Source organism: Carya illinoinensis, chromosome 5 (assembly GCF_018687715.1).
Source record: "Carya illinoinensis cultivar Pawnee chromosome 5, C.illinoinensisPawnee_v1, whole genome shotgun sequence".
In the NCBI taxonomy this organism is placed as follows: Eukaryota; Viridiplantae; Streptophyta; class Magnoliopsida; order Fagales; family Juglandaceae; genus Carya; species Carya illinoinensis.
The window spans coordinates 7,083,956-7,100,765 of NC_056756.1; the positions used below are offsets into that span (position 1 = coordinate 7,083,956).

Here is a 16,810-nt window from a genome sequence, read left to right on the forward strand (position 1 = left end):
CTATGATTACAACCAGAACACGAGGGTTATAAATAATCATAAAAACCCAACCTAGGTATTAAAACCTTCATCATCACTGGTTATAGTCTTTCTGCCACCCTTGCCATCATGGGTATTTTTTCCCGTCTTGACTATTTCCTGAATCCATTAAAAGATAATCTTTGGAAACCCAAATCAGAGACCATCAAGTTTCTCTGTATCTATCGACAACAACTGTCAAAACTATAGGTAGCCTCACTCGTGTCCTCACTGTCAATCGCTCTATTTCCCATGCAGGTTTGTGTTTTGGATTAGTGAACTCGTGTTAGAGCATTCGCAATGGACTAGCTAAATGTCAATGCAAGTCAATAATTTGACTATATTTGTCAAAAAACTCTCGCATTGGACTAGCTAAACTCCCACTATCTTGAATTTGTGCTACAGTAAATTTGTCTCCCTGGCCATTGTTGGCGAGTTGCTGTAGAAGGATCAAAAGACTATTTTATTATTTTCCGTCTAACAGCCACTCTTTCTTTCCCTCATATTTTTTCTTTATTCATCTGGAAACCCCATCATAGATCAAAGCCCAGATCCTCAGAAACTAGGAAACATCACAGATTAACCTCAAAAAAAAAATATATAGAAACATCACAGAAAGAGCTTGGAAAGAAGCTAGTGACCATGAAAATCGAAGAAAACCATAAAATAAAATTAAAAAAAAACAAAACAAACAAAACAGAGAAAATGAAGGAAAAATAATTGGGGATTTTTATGACCTAAAAAAAAATACAAGCACTGCAAGAGATAGGAGGGTCTTTCATCTGGAGGTCCTTGAGCTCCTTTAAGATCTGCTTCGAAGCCATGGATGAAGCTCGTAGATCACCTCGATCAAAAAGTTAAGAGTTTAAAGAGAGAGAAAAGTATATCATCTGCAACTCCTAGTGCCAATTAAAATATATAATATATTATATTATTTTGCTGAGATGATTTTGGGCTTTTGATGCGGACGACTACTTTTCTCAATAAATGAACAAGTTTGATGTGAGAAAAACATCATCTTGTCTATTAAAATATATAATATAATATTATTATTTAAATTTTAAATGTCTAGTTTAATGCGAACTTCTTTAACTAAAATTTAATATACTAATTAAAAGATAAAATTCTAGCTAAACTTTAGACTTGACAATGTTTGTTCGCTTTAACCACAATTCTAAATATAAAAGTTGGGTAGAATAAATGTTGATATGTTTATATATGTGATTGTTAGGTGAATGATTGGTAAAATATATTTATTGAATAATTAAATTGAGAGAAAAAATAATATATTTATAATAATTTGTAGTTAAATAGTTAAATAATAATTTATTTAATAAAGTTATTAACTAATATATGAAGTGTATTTGTAAAATATATAAAAAAAAATTTAATATTATTAAAATATATAATATTATTTTATTATTATTTAAACTTTAAGATAGCTAGTCCAATGTGAACTAATTTATCTAAAAGTCTATTTTAGAGTTAAAAGTTAACATTCTAGCCAAATTATAGACTTGGTAATGGCTAGTCCATTGCCAACGCTCTTATCATTCACTTTTTTCCAACTCTCTAATCAACTGGAAAACCCTTGCTGCGCATAGAGCTGACATCCTTATTCTTCTCCCTCAACCATCCAATTTTTTATGTCTGTCCTTGGTGGAGCTTCTCTTCAGAGCTAAGAGTTTCTTGTTATCATCCTTCTTTGGGATCATGATTTGTAAATCTGTGAGCTTTGTAGGCTTTGTTCTTCGCTATGTCTGCTTATTGGGGATAAATTGAGAGAAAGGGAAGGGGGGGAGGGGGGGGTGTAGCTCCCTGGATCTTCTTGTCGATGTTGATTGGAGGCTTGGGTTCCAAAAGAACAAGGCTAAGATGGGGCCTGTATGATTCGGCAAGTTCTATGGCTATTCCGTTACTCTGAGCGAAACCGGGTTGACTGGTTTTTGATATATTGGGAGTCGGGTCGAACCCAAACACAGACCCGCTTAGTCAGGTTGCAGGCCTATGCAATACTAATATTTACGTTTCTTGTAATGCACGGATTTAGACCGTCCAGGATCTATTTAAGTTCCATGCAAGTTCCCTTGAGACAATAACAAAACCTATTTATCTACACAAGAACCAGGACAACATCTAGGACATCTAAATTGTTATTGCCTGAAGTGGCTTTGACGGGTTTTCAGACAGCCAAAATTGGCAGCGAGATTTCACACATTGCTTCCTAGCTTCCAAAGGAAAGAACATATATAATAAATGATTGAATGTACAAAGTACACCACCGATTAGCGATTATGGTTTAATGAATTGTCAGTTTTATGCAGCCTGCAGATAAAAATAAGTACCTCCAGCTCAAGTTCTCAAGCCAAATATTTTTCTTTTTTCTCCAAAATTCGAACTGTCAGTCTTATGAATTACAATGAACATTACAGGATTATGGTTTCTCAAACCCTAGCAACATACTGGAAATAGAAACGCATTTTAGCAAAGATGCAATGCTAAGAAGGCTATGAAAACCGTATGGAAGTTTAGCCTTTTCTCTTCGATCAGATTACCCTCCTATGCCCTCCAAAAGCCCATATCTGACACAGAGTAACGAAACATGGCTCAAATTTTATTTAATCGCAGCCAAGTCAAATGAATAGAAGTGAAGGAAAACTATCCCTTTTTTTTTTTATCGGTAATCAAGTAGTTTTATTCAAAACAATTGGCAAATCCCAAGTACACGGGGAGTATTACTTGAGAAATACCTAACTAGAGTTTACAACTGAAAGAAGAAAGTCATGGACATTTAGTCCATTACTGCCTACTTAAAGAACGGAAAGTACTAGAACAACCACCGGAAACAGGAATGATCAAATTTTAGTACATGGCATTTGGCAAAGAGTAGAATAATCATTACTTATTGTTTAAATTATTGAATTTCATGTAGCATAGAACTAGAGCCAGTATACACAAGCTTATAGAATTTTCTGTACCTTGTTTTTAACATGCTTATGGATTAGATATAGAAAGTAGAAAATGAAGTATTAAGCCATCTACTAGTCAATATTAGTTAGCAAATATGGTTCTTGAATTATATCCAGGAAATCTAGAGGTCCAAGATGTAAAATATAAAAAATTCCACGTGCCATTGAACAGCAGATCAAAATGGCTATGTAGATTGGATTCCAGAAATCAAAAGAGAAACTTCGAATCGCATGCTTCATTTTTTTCCTTTTTCATTTGCATATATTTATGGAGTACAAGGTGAGATGAGCCAAAAAGACTAACAATACATTGGAAACAAAGGATAAGTTCTCTCATGCTGTGCTGCACATGATGGAGTTTAAATAAAAAGATAACACAAGCCAGGTTTAGATGCAGACTAACCTTTAGGTTTGTGTCCCAACTTCCAGTACATAAGGCACTTCCATCAGCCGATAAACCCAAACAGCTTATCCGGGCCTCATGTGAGTTTTGCAGAGATCCCAAGTTCAAAACCACCTACCGCAAAATGAGTGATTAGATCCAATTAATTATTCATTATTGATACGTCCTGCCATATCAACTTCATTTCACACTCCCATACACAAACTGCACCCATACAAATTTTTGTTTGTTGTGTGTTGTTTTAGGCTTTGGAGTTGGTGCTTTGTAAATTACTTTAGTGGTGCTTTGTAAAAGGGCTAAAAGTAGAAAAATCAGATGCGACATTCTTAGCAATTCTGAACACACATGGCCAAGGTTGAAATATGACCAGCCAAAAACAGACAAATACCTTTGCCAATAAGGTGTCCCACACATAGCAGTCGCCATTCGAATATCCAGCAAAGAGAAGTCTTCCTGATATGGAGAATACAATGGAGGTCACATGTGGGACATCATTATCACCATTCGGCTGATTGTATACTTGGAGTTGGTGCCCAGTTCTGATATCAAATAACCTGCAAGTTCCATCATCTGAACCAGTTCCAAACCTGTTGCCATCTGGAAAGAATCTTACAGTGTTAACATCCCCCTTATGTCCATGAAATGTCCGTACTGCTCGACTTGCAACACGAGTGTCCCACAATCGGGCAGTTGCATCACAGGAACCAGATACAAACATTCTTGAATTTGATCCATTAATTGAGACACTGAGAATCCAAAAGACTAACAAAGTTAAAGAAAACTAACAGTGGAACATTTTTGGTAGGTAAACACAACGAAGTACCGAGACACATGGCAAATTATCGACATGAAGCTTTTTTTTAAAAGTACATGAAGCATTCTTAGAGCTCAGTTTACAAAGTAATCAACTTATGCAGATGCATAAAGTTTCAAAGCTTTGAAAATTATTTTAAATTTTTAAAATATTATCTCATTCTATAATAGGATGAGAACACAATCCTTCTTTACCATTGTTTATACCTATCCAAAAAAAAAAATACGGTGAGAACACAAATTAGTTTGACTGCATTTGCAAAATCACCGATACCTTAGTACATCTGCAGTGTGTCCAGACTGAAATTCACCTCCAAAAACAGAAGTTCTAAGGCCTGTAGTAATATCCCATAAAATGCATGTGTGATCACCAGAACTGGTGATTAAATGAGTGTCCTCGTCTGGTACATACTGACAGGATGAAACATACCCCTTGTGCCCACTAAGCATTCTCGACACCGGTAGATCTCCATCCTTGTCCATGGGGGAATTAAGGTTAAAGATAGAGCAGACACTATCAAGACCACCACAGGCTACAGACAGACCAGTCAGTGAGAAAGCACAAGTCATCACCCATGCACAAGGTAGTTTTATTGCATGAGTCTTCTGACTTGTTAAAGCATTCCACACTATCAACCGACCATCTTGAGATGCACTGACAATTCGATTCTTCTCAGGAGTCCAATCCAATGAATACACCTGCAAGTTTTTTAATCAGATTGACAGAAGTCGTGATTATAAATTCTGATTAACCCCATCTTCTTGAAGTGGCATCACAGCATAGCAATTTATAAATAAAACATGTATTTCTTATTCAGAAAGGCCAAATATAGAGTAACTAGAAATTAATCAATTGTAACTAGCAAAAAAGCATTGTGGGTAGCAGTTTGAAACTGGACAAAGGGTCATAAACGAAAAACCAATAGCAGAACTCTGAAGAAAAATAAAAAGAATCATTAAATTGTCGAAGGACAGAAGCTACTTTCTACCATGCAGATTCAAGGGTTGACATGTATGCATGACAGCCTATGTTATCACTATTATTGCATCATATCTTCTATATAAAAATACCAAATGCCCATCTCCAGTACTAAGGTATCTCACAACGCCCCCTCTAAGAAATCAACCAATGTACGTGTGTGAGTGTGTGGGCCTAGGCTCGGGGGCTTTTCAATTTCTTGGCTTTCCAAGGGCCACTCTTAATATCCAACTTCAATGTCTATCGAGGAACTCAAGACTTTCCTCTTTAATACATTCTACCACAGGATGACAGCCACTTTATCTCTCTAACTTTAGTTTCAGGATTTTATTGCTCCTCTCTTACACACTTACTGATGTGCCCCCATTCTGCTTGTTGATAAAACTTATCTTACTTATCAAAATAAATAGATAAGTGTATTAGTTGAGTGATGCCGTGTCCGGTGGTAGAACTGTTAGCATGCTGGAAGGGGTGGGGTAGTAATTATCATGGTGGGGCATTGTGGAAATGATCTCGATTTGCTTGATGTGGGATCAAAATTCCAAAAATAATACAAGGATCTCAAGACTTTCTCTTTTTTATGCATTATACCATTGGATGATGGGCAATTTGTGTCTTTCTAGTTTCAGTTTTCAGGATTTTCTTGGTCTCCTCTTTCTCTGACTAACGCCAGTTGTTATATACCCCCATGTTTCCACATACCTCTTTTTGTCGATCATTAATCAAATATATCTTACTTATAAAAAAAGTTATATTCTTTATTTTAACATGTAAGCAAGCATCACAAAATGCGAGTATGATACAGCAACGCACCATCTTTCATTAGATTCAATTACAAGTCACAAAACCGTTTAAATTACATTTTTTTTTATATAAGTAAAATTCTCAAATAACAATGTGCGCTTGCCACAATTTAAAGATTAATTTTCCAAATCATAATTATCAAACATTGAGAATATAAGTATGATACTGACTTCCCATCAATGAGCTAACACACAATCCCCGTTTTGAACATTTATTTTCATTCTCATAACACTTATAGAAACAAAAAGTCACGCTGAAGAAGCTCTAGCAATCAGAGGTCTACTATTGTGACCCAAAATCATTTCCTTTACTAAACATATTTGCCCATTTACCAAAAAGCTTGAACTTCTTTTGGCAGATATACTCATCACTTTCAGCGAAGAGTAGACCAAAAAAAAAGTTTCAAACGAGTATATAAATACACGCTTGAAAAACCTAGAATACCTTGCCTGTATGACCCTGCAGTGTTCTACAGCAAACCAGATCCGTGGGTCCGAAGCTGACCGGGCTCCTACCCTGTGACCTCGCGTACTCCGCAACTGCGAAATTCGCCACCAAAACCGAATAGATCCGAGAAATACCGAACTCCAAAAAATCCGAACCCGAAAAACTAAAGAATAAACAAAACAAATTTTGCAAGATTCCACATACCATCCGTGTCGAGCAGAGAGAGCCGCTTCTGCTTAAGGCGCTCTCTGAGAGAGTTCACCGTCTCCATGGCCGCCACGTGGCGCTCTTTGAGCTCCGCAACGGACATTCTTTCAGTTAAAAAAGAAAAACTGACTAACGAAACAAAGCCATTTTGAGATTACCCGATTTGAGCCCTAGCGTTCGTTGGGTGCTGAGAAAATGGAATTTTGGGAAATTCAGGAAAGATTCGAAGGGAGACTTTGACTATATTAGGGATTTGATTGGGGAAGATTTTAGAACACAGAAAGTGTGTCGAACAACGTTGGAGTAGATTTGTACACACAGAGAGAGAGAGAGAGAGAGAGTTGATGGAGTCTGAAGAATTCTCAGATGGCAGGAGGAGCTGACTGATGTAAGGCCGCCAGACCCATCTGGATTCCACGTGTCGTTCACATTAGACGTGTTGGCCACTTGAATGGTGGACACGCTGTAACTTGTGCCCATGTGTGGGTCGCATAGGTTATATCTGGTCCTTTTTTTTTTTTTTTGGAATTTCTTTTTCGTTTTTTATACGCTATCTACTTTTATAGAACACAATTGTAGCAATTAAAAAATAATAATAATAATTGTGAATTTATTTATTCGTATAAAATATTTATTATATAAAAGAAGAAAATTTGATGAAATTAGAAAACTAATATAAAAAGGAAAAATCATTGTACATATTAAAATTCATTGCATTACGTGGAATTTCAGAGTATTATAATACTTAAAATTGGCTGTGTAAACGCTTGGACAAGTGTTGCGTGATTATTTCTTACTTTTAATACGGTAGTTATTGACGGAGTTTTCCGGGATTTAGGTACTTTATAATATCTAATTCAACTAATCTTACACGAGTATTAAATTTCATGCAATACAACTTTTTAAATTCCAACGAACATCAACCTCCTCACTATTTAGAATAAGTCTGGATACAGTTAAATAAAATATTATTTTTTAATATTATTATTTTTAAAATTTAAAATATTTATTATTTATTATTATTATTTTAAAATTTTAATATATAACTTTAAAGTGTATAAATATCATATAATTATCTTAAATAAGATTTATTATTAAAAAATTAATTTTTTTTATGTATGTATCATATTTTATTTATTTTTTTCAAAACGATTATGCGGCAGTTACACAATTTACAGTTGCAAATATATTTTCTCATATTAATAATACTAGATACAGTCATGTTATGTGCAAATATTGATAATTCCTTTTGAAAAAGAGTGAGATTCACTGTTAAAAAATTAATTTTTTTATCTTAATCTCATATTTACTTATTTTTTTTTTAAAATAAATGGACAATACTTACGTATTTAATAACTGCAAGTATTATTTATCTACTGAGAGATATAGTTTAGTAATAAAAACAAATAAACTAGCAATGTATCTAATAAATTGAATCGAATCCATATTTTTTAGTTGAGTCAAGGAGGAGAGTGCTAAAGAAGGAATCTCATATTCTGATCGACAGACATTTCAAATAAGGGAGTTGGTCACAATCGAAGAAGAGACACTACGTTTAACCATTCCAATGTTGTTGAAGGAGATTTTCATAACTTATTCCTTTGGATTTGTAGCTATGAAACATTGAAAAGCTAAAACACAGATATATAATTAGGAACAAAAGTCAAGGATCCGCAATGACTCATTGTGGGCGCACACAGCCATATTGGTGTGTGGGGGTGGAACAAGAAGAGTCAATTTTAGAAGAGATGGAACTTGGAAGTGAGAACCCACTTTGCAAGTTGGGTAGCCATGCATGAAGACCACCTTCTTTTCAGGTCCGAAACCCATCCTATTGTTGTTGTCGTTATTGACGCAGAGAATATTATGGAATGGACAGAATCAACTAGAAGAAGAGGTCAGACATTGCTAGCTACAGTATTGATTCCACACGCTTTTTATTGCTTTTGGCCTTTGAAGTTTGAAGCCGCCATAGAATAATTATAACAATATTACATACAGTTACGGACTATATAAGTATTGCAGATTTATTTTAAAAAATAATAAAATTTATTATTAAAAAAATTAATTTTATACGCAACAATACGCACTTTGTTTCTCTAATAAAAAATAATATTTACATTAGTGAAATACGCAAATATCACACAATATTTAAAAAAAAAAAAGAATAAATAATACTCACATGATAAAAATAATAATAATACTAGACTCCACTATTTTATAAAAAAAAAATATACAATACTTATATACTTTATAACTCTATCTAACGTTACTTTTTGAAATAATTATTGGTTTACACAGCCTCCAGATTACTTCATAGGAACCAGTCCACTGGAATGTTTCAACAAGCTTGAAAGCCCAGGTTTATCTTGTCTGTATACCTATTATCTTTTCTGTGCTTGTTTTTTAAGTAACTGTATATCAATTTCGTTAGGTAGAAGTAGAACCATCCAATCAACGGCTTAATTTGTAGAATCTAACATTTCTGAGGCGATGTTGTATATGTATCAGAGCCATTCAGAAGTAAACCCATGGCACTTCTTACGAAAGATAATGGCTCTCATAGTTGGTAGCTAGTTATTTCTTTCGAAAAATGGAAAAGGGGGCAACATTCCGTTGCCGGGAATCGAACCCGGGTCTCCTGGGTGAAAGCCAGATATCCTAACCGCTGGACGACAACGGAATACGTTTATGAATTCTTATTTGATAATGAAACCTTCTTTATGAGGCCTTTCTTGGGCCGTTCAGATCTAGAAGGCTTTTTACGGATTCTTTTCCACGAAAGAAGGCTGCCTTTGGAACCCAAATCGAGCAACTCGAACAATACCCAAAAGCGAATACAACCCGATTAGACCAACCGAGCCCAATCACAAATCCTCCACAGAAAGCAACAAAAGAGATGGGAAACGGGGATCATCGATGAAGAAAAATGCTACTTATAATCCTCAAACTATATATCAACATATAATTTATCATTTTTATTATTCCATTTAAATATATATATATTTATATATCAATATGCATTTGTGTTTAAATAGAAAGACAAAAATAATAAATCGCATGTTGGCATGAATTATGGAGATGACAGATATAATTTTTTATCAATGAATCAATCGCCTCAGTGAAAAGTACTCATGTTAAGAAATGCAATAAAATCATTGGATTTTTTAAGCATAGTTCTCATACATATGCGTGTGTGGGGGGATGGACTTGGACATGGACATGTAAAGTCGTTGAAGGTAGGGAAAAATTGAGCTCATGGGCTATAATAACACACGAATTTCTCAAACCAAACATAAGTACGTGTATATATGATATTAAGTACTACTTCATCATAATAAGATGACGAAGATCAAAACTTACAAATACGATAAGAAAGATCAAAAGAAGTACGTACGTACTCCATCACAAGAGGAAATAGATCAAAATAAGTAGTATAGTAGCACACTGACATATCATTTACAAACATGATATGTTTAATTATTGTCTTGGTTTCTAGGATTCTAAATCATGAGATCATTACGCTGCTTTTGATGATCAGGTACATGCATCAACCAGGATAATTGCAAATATTGTAACCTACAGTAGAGAGAGAGAGAGATTAGAAATAACAAATAGTAGAAGAACAGAACAATTCAAAGAGCAGCAAATGACAAAACAAACTACATATAAAATGTGTTGTCCAATGTTTTGAATACCATACCAGATATCGTACCGGTCAAGACACTTGAACGAAATATTTTAATACCGGTACCGTTTCATGTACCGTTTTGGAATAATCGATATATGAATAAATTATATATATATTGAAATTATATTTTAAAATAATAGTCTATATATAAATAAATTATACATAAATACATATATATAAATTATAAATAATCTGGTCTGAATTGAGGATAAAACATGAGCTTGTAATTTGAAGAAATGAAAAAAATAAAAAAAGTAAAGGCTGAAGTACCGGCCGGTATTTGGACCAGTACGAAACAGGTAAAACCGTAAAATACTTATACCAGATTAGTGGCCAGTACGGCATATATACCAGCCGTACCGTACAGTATTTAAAACACTAGTCTTATCAGGAAAATTAAAAATTACAAAAACACAGTTGATTTAAAATTTAAAGCGTCAAAAAATAAAAGTCCATGTACGGCCCATGCTATATATATATATATATTTTAAGAAGAATGATATATAAAAATACCAAATTATACATAAGTCTCACGTAAGTCTTTATAAAAAAAATGGATCATACTATAAAAAAGGGTGAAAAACTTACTTTTTCTAAACAAAGCCTACAATTTTACGAAAAGCTTTTACAAAACTTGTACATTTGAAGACTTGTAAATTTAAAGTTTATACTTAGCATTACTCATATTATAAACTTGTAATTAATTATATATATATAGTACAGCCAGATCTCAGAAACAAAAGGCCATTGTAGATGTGAAGAGAACGTGCATCTATGGGTCCATTTTGAGCTACATCCAGAATATATATACTCCTTTTAATTTGCAAGCACCTTAGAACATTTTGAAGTGTGGTCTACTTTTTTAAAACGTATATAGTTTGATCATTTATATTTGTCTTAAATAAAAATAATATTTATAATCGTGATTATATAAACATTTCGTAATCTTTTTTAAAAAAATAAATTAATACGAAATCTACATGAAAAAAATAATAATTTTTTAATTATATATCCTACTTTTTTTCAAAACGATTGCATAACGTTTACACATTACACAATTGTATATAACATTCTATTTCTCTTTTTAGCAAAAGTGTCACTTTGGAACAGAGTAACAGCTCCCAAGAAGTTATTACCAATTTATCAATGAGTAATACTACACATCATCCCATACTACATATTTTATATATTAAAATATTATTTTTTATTTTTTTATTTTTTATTTCATTTCATTCTTATTAAACTAATTAAATTATTCTATTTATTATCTACACACTACATATTTATTATAAAAAAATAAAAAAAATTAAAATAAATATAATGTGTAAAGTGTGACAATGATAAAAAAAATTTTCGTTTACCAACATACGACAGGAGAAACGACTTAAAGGTAGCTGATCATTCTCTTTTTATTTCAAATATGTACATGAGAGGGCCACTGATGCCGGAAAAAGAACCACGCCTAGTTTTCTTTAAAAGTCTATCGATCACATGAATAATAGAAACTTGACTGCTTTATGTTTCCCATGACTGGGCCATGAGGATTATTCTTTTACGTGCGTGCACTTTAAGGGTTAGAAGTACTACTGGCCGGAATCCTAATCCTACACACCCAACAACGACACGATATGCGTGCATGCGGCTGACAACGCATACTGTGGCGGAACCAATAATTAACCAATAATTTTTCTTTATGATATATTTATATAAAATAAAAAGAAATTAAAAATCATAAAAATATAATTATATATAAAATTATCTCAATATTTGCTATATATACATAGCAATATAATAAAAAAACATAACTTAATATATATTTTATATTTTTGAAATAATATTTATCCATTATTATTGTTACAATGAAATATTTAGCATTTATTTTCGTAAAAACTATCATATGATCTTTTAAAATATTATCTTTCATTCTAATATATAAACTAGTTTATCAAGTATGATCATATAAAATTTAGATATTTTCATATCGTATTAAATATATAATATTATAATTGAGACCTTAAATAAATTTATTAGTTATTCTTACTTAATGAAGTGATAAAGGATAAAACTTTTCAACTAATTTCATATAGATCATCAATTTTAAATGATTTTTTTTATATTTTTATATTAATAAGTTTATTATTTCTCCTAAACTTAGTTTTAATTTAATTTTAGTGATGAGACAATTCTAAAAATAAATAATATATAAAAATTATATAAAATTTTGAGACTATAGGAAAAAAAATTGAAAATGAGCATTTCTAAGTATATTGAAATTCTAAGGATTATAATTTTTTTGGAATGACCATTTTTTACATTTATAAAAATATAAATAAAAATTAGGGGATATTTTAAATTTTCAAAAAACTTTGGGGGGCAAGGTATTCCAAAGTCCGCCACATATAGTCCATTAACACACATACGACTTATCTAAATATATATAGTTTTCGCAAGAAAAAGGGACATATATAAATGCAGGATTGAATGTTGGAAACGAGCTTACTAGGATTAATGGATGTGAGGGTTGCCGACTGTGAGAAATCGCAGTTCCATGGATTCTTCCCAGCAGTTTGGTAATAGAGATTCATGGCATAGGAAGCATGTGACAATAATGTGTTCGGTTCAAAGCAGGCGCCTGCTGGTTGGATCGGCCTGCAATCAATACCTTGTCCACAGGAATAGTCGAGATTTGCCTGCAGTTGAGCATCAGAAACGCCAGCCTTGGGAACGCACCAGCTTGTTCCTGGCTTTTTTGGTGATAATGGAGTCACTTGGTTTGGCGATGGAGTCTGATGATGATGATGATGATGATCAGGACATGAGACAAAAACTCAAACCAATATTAATATTGTTACATACGACACAAATAATTATGTTGACTGCAAATCACCATGTCCGCGCGCATACAAATGCCTATTGATTTCGTATTATCTTATACTTACTAAAATAAAAATTGAACGATTTAACATGCCACTTATAATTTGCAGAACACAAGTAATTGCTCTTCACAAAAAATAAGGTCCGCCAGCACAGGACTTTAGTAATTGATAGAACTTATATACATACATATATATATATATATATATATGTATGTATAGTCTCACCTGGCTACTATTTATCTTTGAAAGGCCAACATCATAGATCATGGTAAGATCAGGCAGCTTGTAAAGTCCAAAAGCTCGCTGATAGGACGGTCCTGGTTTTAAATTCTCATCATACAGGGCAAAGACATACGTATCCACTGATTTTCCAGGCATTAAGGGGGTCCCAGCCATTGATCTTAGGCGGGCAATCAAATTCTTATTGTAGGCCATGGCATTTTCAACACTGGGTCCTGCTTCATTAATGTCCCCACTGTACGGCCAACCGGTCTCAGCAACCATAATCTCAGTATCCTTGAATCCCATCGCATTTAAAGCAGACCGCACAGCATCTAACTGCACATTTGTCATATTAATTACGATATAAGAAGAGTAGTGGTAAACTTATTACCCTCTTATTATACTATTATTATACTGTTTTTTATATTTTTTATAATTTTTATTTTTTACTTAATAATTAAGAAAATAAATATTAGTAAGTTATATAGATATATCTATATTTAAATTTTTTTTCTTAATTATTACGGATATTAAAAAAAATATTTAAAAGAAAATAATAAAAAAATAAAAATTTCACATGCACTATAATAGTAAAGGGATGGTAAAAAGACAGTAAGCCTATTATCATCCATAAAATAATATGCTTTCCACGACAAGTTAAGTATTGAGAGAAATGATATTTTTAATTTTATAATTTATAAATTTTGTGCATTTTTTTTTTTTTGGTAAAATTTATACATCTGAGTTTCACATAATAAAATGATTTTTTTAATAATAAATTTCATTTTTTTCAAAAACAGCAAGTGAATTTTTTACACTTTAAAACTATATTTAACATTAGTCTTTTAATCAAAACAAAACAAACTAACCATAAGTGCACACAAAAAAACTAAACTAAAAAGAGAAAGTGATTTACTCACAAAAAAAATTATATAAAAATAAATTTATAAATTAGCATAATTCTAATATATGATATATTAAGTATACTTAATAATAAAAATAATTTTATAATCTAATTTATCACATCAAATCATATTAATTTATAAACATAACCCTTTAAAATCTTTTTGGAACTAAAAAATTTCTGAAACTAAAAAAGTAACATACAAGGTCTTTATCAAGTTGGTCAAGCACTGTTTGTTAAAAATCATGTCAGGTTCCGAGCAAATTTGCCACAATAATTAATTAGTAGCAAGAAAAATGACGGACCAATTCTTGAAAATCATCTGATCTTATTTCTTTTTATCATAATATCTAAATATTATTAATTTTTAATTTTTAATTTTTTTATCTAATTATTAACTACTTATTATAATTTTCTTATACTTTTAAATAAAACATAAAAAATAATTTAATATTTTTAAATCTCAAAATAAAAATTATATTCTAATCCTCTTTTAATTTTATAAATTTTTTTATTCAAAATTTTTTCTTTCCTTTTTTAAAATTTTATAAAAATTTTAATTTAAATAATTTTATTACTATTTATAAATTATTACACCATTAAACGATGCCTAAACGCTGTGCTCAGCCATCTAGAGAGTCTGCATATTGCTTTTCATTTTTGAAAAAGTCAGTCATAATAGTGTTAATTACTCCATTCAACTAGCTGGCAGATATGGACGACTAGCAAACTATGAGGCCGGCTACGTTGGAGCATATTATGCTCCTGGTAGACTTGTGGAAAGGCATCGGGTAAGGACAAAAGTTAAGGTTCTTAACTTGTTGCCATGTCTCCCTTGATTGACTCAGAGGTCAACCTTATCACAAATTGGGCCCAGCAGAGTAAGGTTGTCTTTGCGTGGAAAGGGTTGACAAGTATTGAAAATAATTATAAAAATAATAACAATAATAGAATATAATATAATAATAATAAATAATAAATAATAATAAATAGTAATGGAATTTCTTGACAATAGCTGAGATATTTTGAAGTATTTTTAGTGTCCAAACGTAGCTTTTAAAAACTCACCTGAGCGTCGAACATATTCACGTATGTGATTCCAGTTCCCGAGTCGACCTGTCCTGAGTTGGGCTGAAACAGGCAGAACGCAAGCATTTCAGGCCTGGGATCGCTCTTGTAAGCGAAGAAAGGGTAGGGGTTGATGGCGAAGGGGGAGCCATTCTCCCTCTGGAACTCCAACAAGCCCCTCATGGTGTCCTGGTAGACGGGATTGAAAAAACTGGACGAGGGAGGGTAGGACTGAGACAACACGGACATGGAGTGAACCGTTGATACCTTAACCTTATCGCCGAGTAAAACCGACTTGAGCGCGTTCTGGACATTCTTCATGGCGGGAAGGAGCTGAGAGATCAAGCCCTGATCCGTACTGGAGGTTATGACCTCATTGCCCACGGTAATGAGGATGATGTTGCTGGCAGGGTAGTAGGGGAGTACGTACGAGTTAACCCACCGCATCGCTGCGTTGGGATCGGAGGCCAGCGCTGGAATCTCGCCGTTGGTGGCGCCAATAACTATGCCGATGCCGGTGTTTGAGAGGGCCTTGATGATGGCGGGGTCGGCGCCGTGGAGCCTGATCTTTCCGACGGTGGTGGAATTCAGGAGGTTCGCGGTGGCCATAGGTGGTGGAAGGTTGTTGGCAACTTGGCCGTAGTTGATGCCAATGAATGGTTGGGACTCTGAAACACACACACACACACATGGAGGTGATATAGAGGTTAAGAAGGACTCAGCACTTTGCCAGCAATAATTCTGAAATAAAACAAAAATTGTAGAAAATATGATAGCGTACGTATGCGTGAGAGATCAGAGAGCTAACCTGCGAAGTTGAAAGTGGAGAGGATGAAGAGGGAGAGAGAGAGAAACATTGAAAGCGGTAAGACCGTTGGCATGGCGGCACACAGTAATTCGTAATTATGACGACGAATGAAAGTATGATAATATATGTTAAAAAGACGAAGAAGATAATCCCTGCCAATGCTGAAGGGCGGAAGGTGGTGGGGGAATATATAGGTGTAGGAATCGTAGGATCGTCAGAGCAGAGGGGTTCGGTGCAAGCGTGCGTCAGTGTTTTTGAGTTTGAAAATTCTTCAAACGACCATAGGTGGAGCCTTGAGACGACTCGTGATAGGGTGAGTGGGGACTGGGAGTGAGTGGGGCCTTGAGAGTTGAGAGTAGTCAAGACTGTAGAACACGGTAATTGCTGTGTTTCTACCTCGTCAAATGCAGAAAATATTGCTTTGGAAAACGCGGGGGAGCCCCGAAGCTCCCGCTGGGCTTTTAAACTTTTTTATTTTTTTATTTTTTAATTTAATGATTAAGTAAATATTTTTTAATAATATTATATTTAAAAAGAAAAATTTTATGTGGAGTCATTTTTGCGGACTACTTTGTGCACTCCAGTGATATGATTGGTTGTG

General features: G+C 33.4%; 2 protein-coding genes and 1 non-coding gene across 3 annotated transcripts; all 3 read right to left on the bottom strand.

The window, feature by feature from the left end:
• Positions 1 to 2,370: 2,370 nt before the first annotated feature.
• On the bottom strand, positions 2,371 to 7,013 carry LOC122311119 (guanine nucleotide-binding protein subunit beta). Its single transcript, XM_043125523.1, has 6 exons — positions 6,638 to 7,013; positions 6,431 to 6,525; positions 4,478 to 4,902; positions 3,779 to 4,136; positions 3,391 to 3,504; positions 2,371 to 2,600 (listed from the first exon to the last, which is right to left on the bottom strand). Exons 1-6 carry the CDS (start codon positions 6,741 to 6,743, stop codon positions 2,565 to 2,567), a joined length of 1,134 nt encoding a protein of 377 aa, XP_042981457.1. The 5' UTR covers positions 6,744 to 7,013; the 3' UTR covers positions 2,371 to 2,564.
• Positions 7,014 to 9,251: 2,238 nt separating this feature from the next.
• On the bottom strand, positions 9,252 to 9,323 carry TRNAE-UUC. Its single transcript has one exon. It is a non-coding gene; the product is annotated as a tRNA-Glu (tRNA).
• Positions 9,324 to 9,920: 597 nt separating this feature from the next.
• On the bottom strand, positions 9,921 to 16,388 carry LOC122309041 (glucan endo-1,3-beta-glucosidase 7-like). Its single transcript, XM_043122391.1, has 5 exons — positions 16,210 to 16,388; positions 15,402 to 16,069; positions 13,433 to 13,765; positions 12,832 to 13,117; positions 9,921 to 10,219 (listed from the first exon to the last, which is right to left on the bottom strand). Exons 1-5 carry the CDS (start codon positions 16,280 to 16,282, stop codon positions 10,191 to 10,193), a joined length of 1,389 nt encoding a protein of 462 aa, XP_042978325.1. The 5' UTR covers positions 16,283 to 16,388; the 3' UTR covers positions 9,921 to 10,190.
• Between the last annotated feature and the right edge of the window lie 422 nt (positions 16,389 to 16,810).

Coding starts and splice junctions, on each gene's coding strand:
- LOC122311119 (XM_043125523.1), bottom strand. CDS start 6,743: ATGTCCGTTGCGGAGCTCAAAGAGCGCCACGTGGCGGCCATGGAGACG. Junction 4,903..6,430: donor TGCAGGGTCATACAGGCAAG/GTATTCTAGGTT, acceptor AAAAACTTGCAG/GTGTATTCATTGGATTGGAC. Junction 3,505..3,778: donor GGGACACCTTATTGGCAAAG/GTATTTGTCTGT, acceptor ATTTTGCGGTAG/GTGGTTTTGAACTTGGGATC.
- LOC122309041 (XM_043122391.1), bottom strand. CDS start 16,282: ATGCCAACGGTCTTACCGCTTTCAATGTTTCTCTCTCTCTCCCTCTTC. Junction 13,118..13,432: donor CAAAGATAAATAGTAGCCAG/GTGAGACTATAC, acceptor CATCATCATCAG/ACTCCATCGCCAAACCAAGT. Junction 10,220..12,831: donor CCTCACATCCATTAATCCTA/GTAAGCTCGTTT, acceptor TCTCTACTGTAG/GTTACAATATTTGCAATTAT.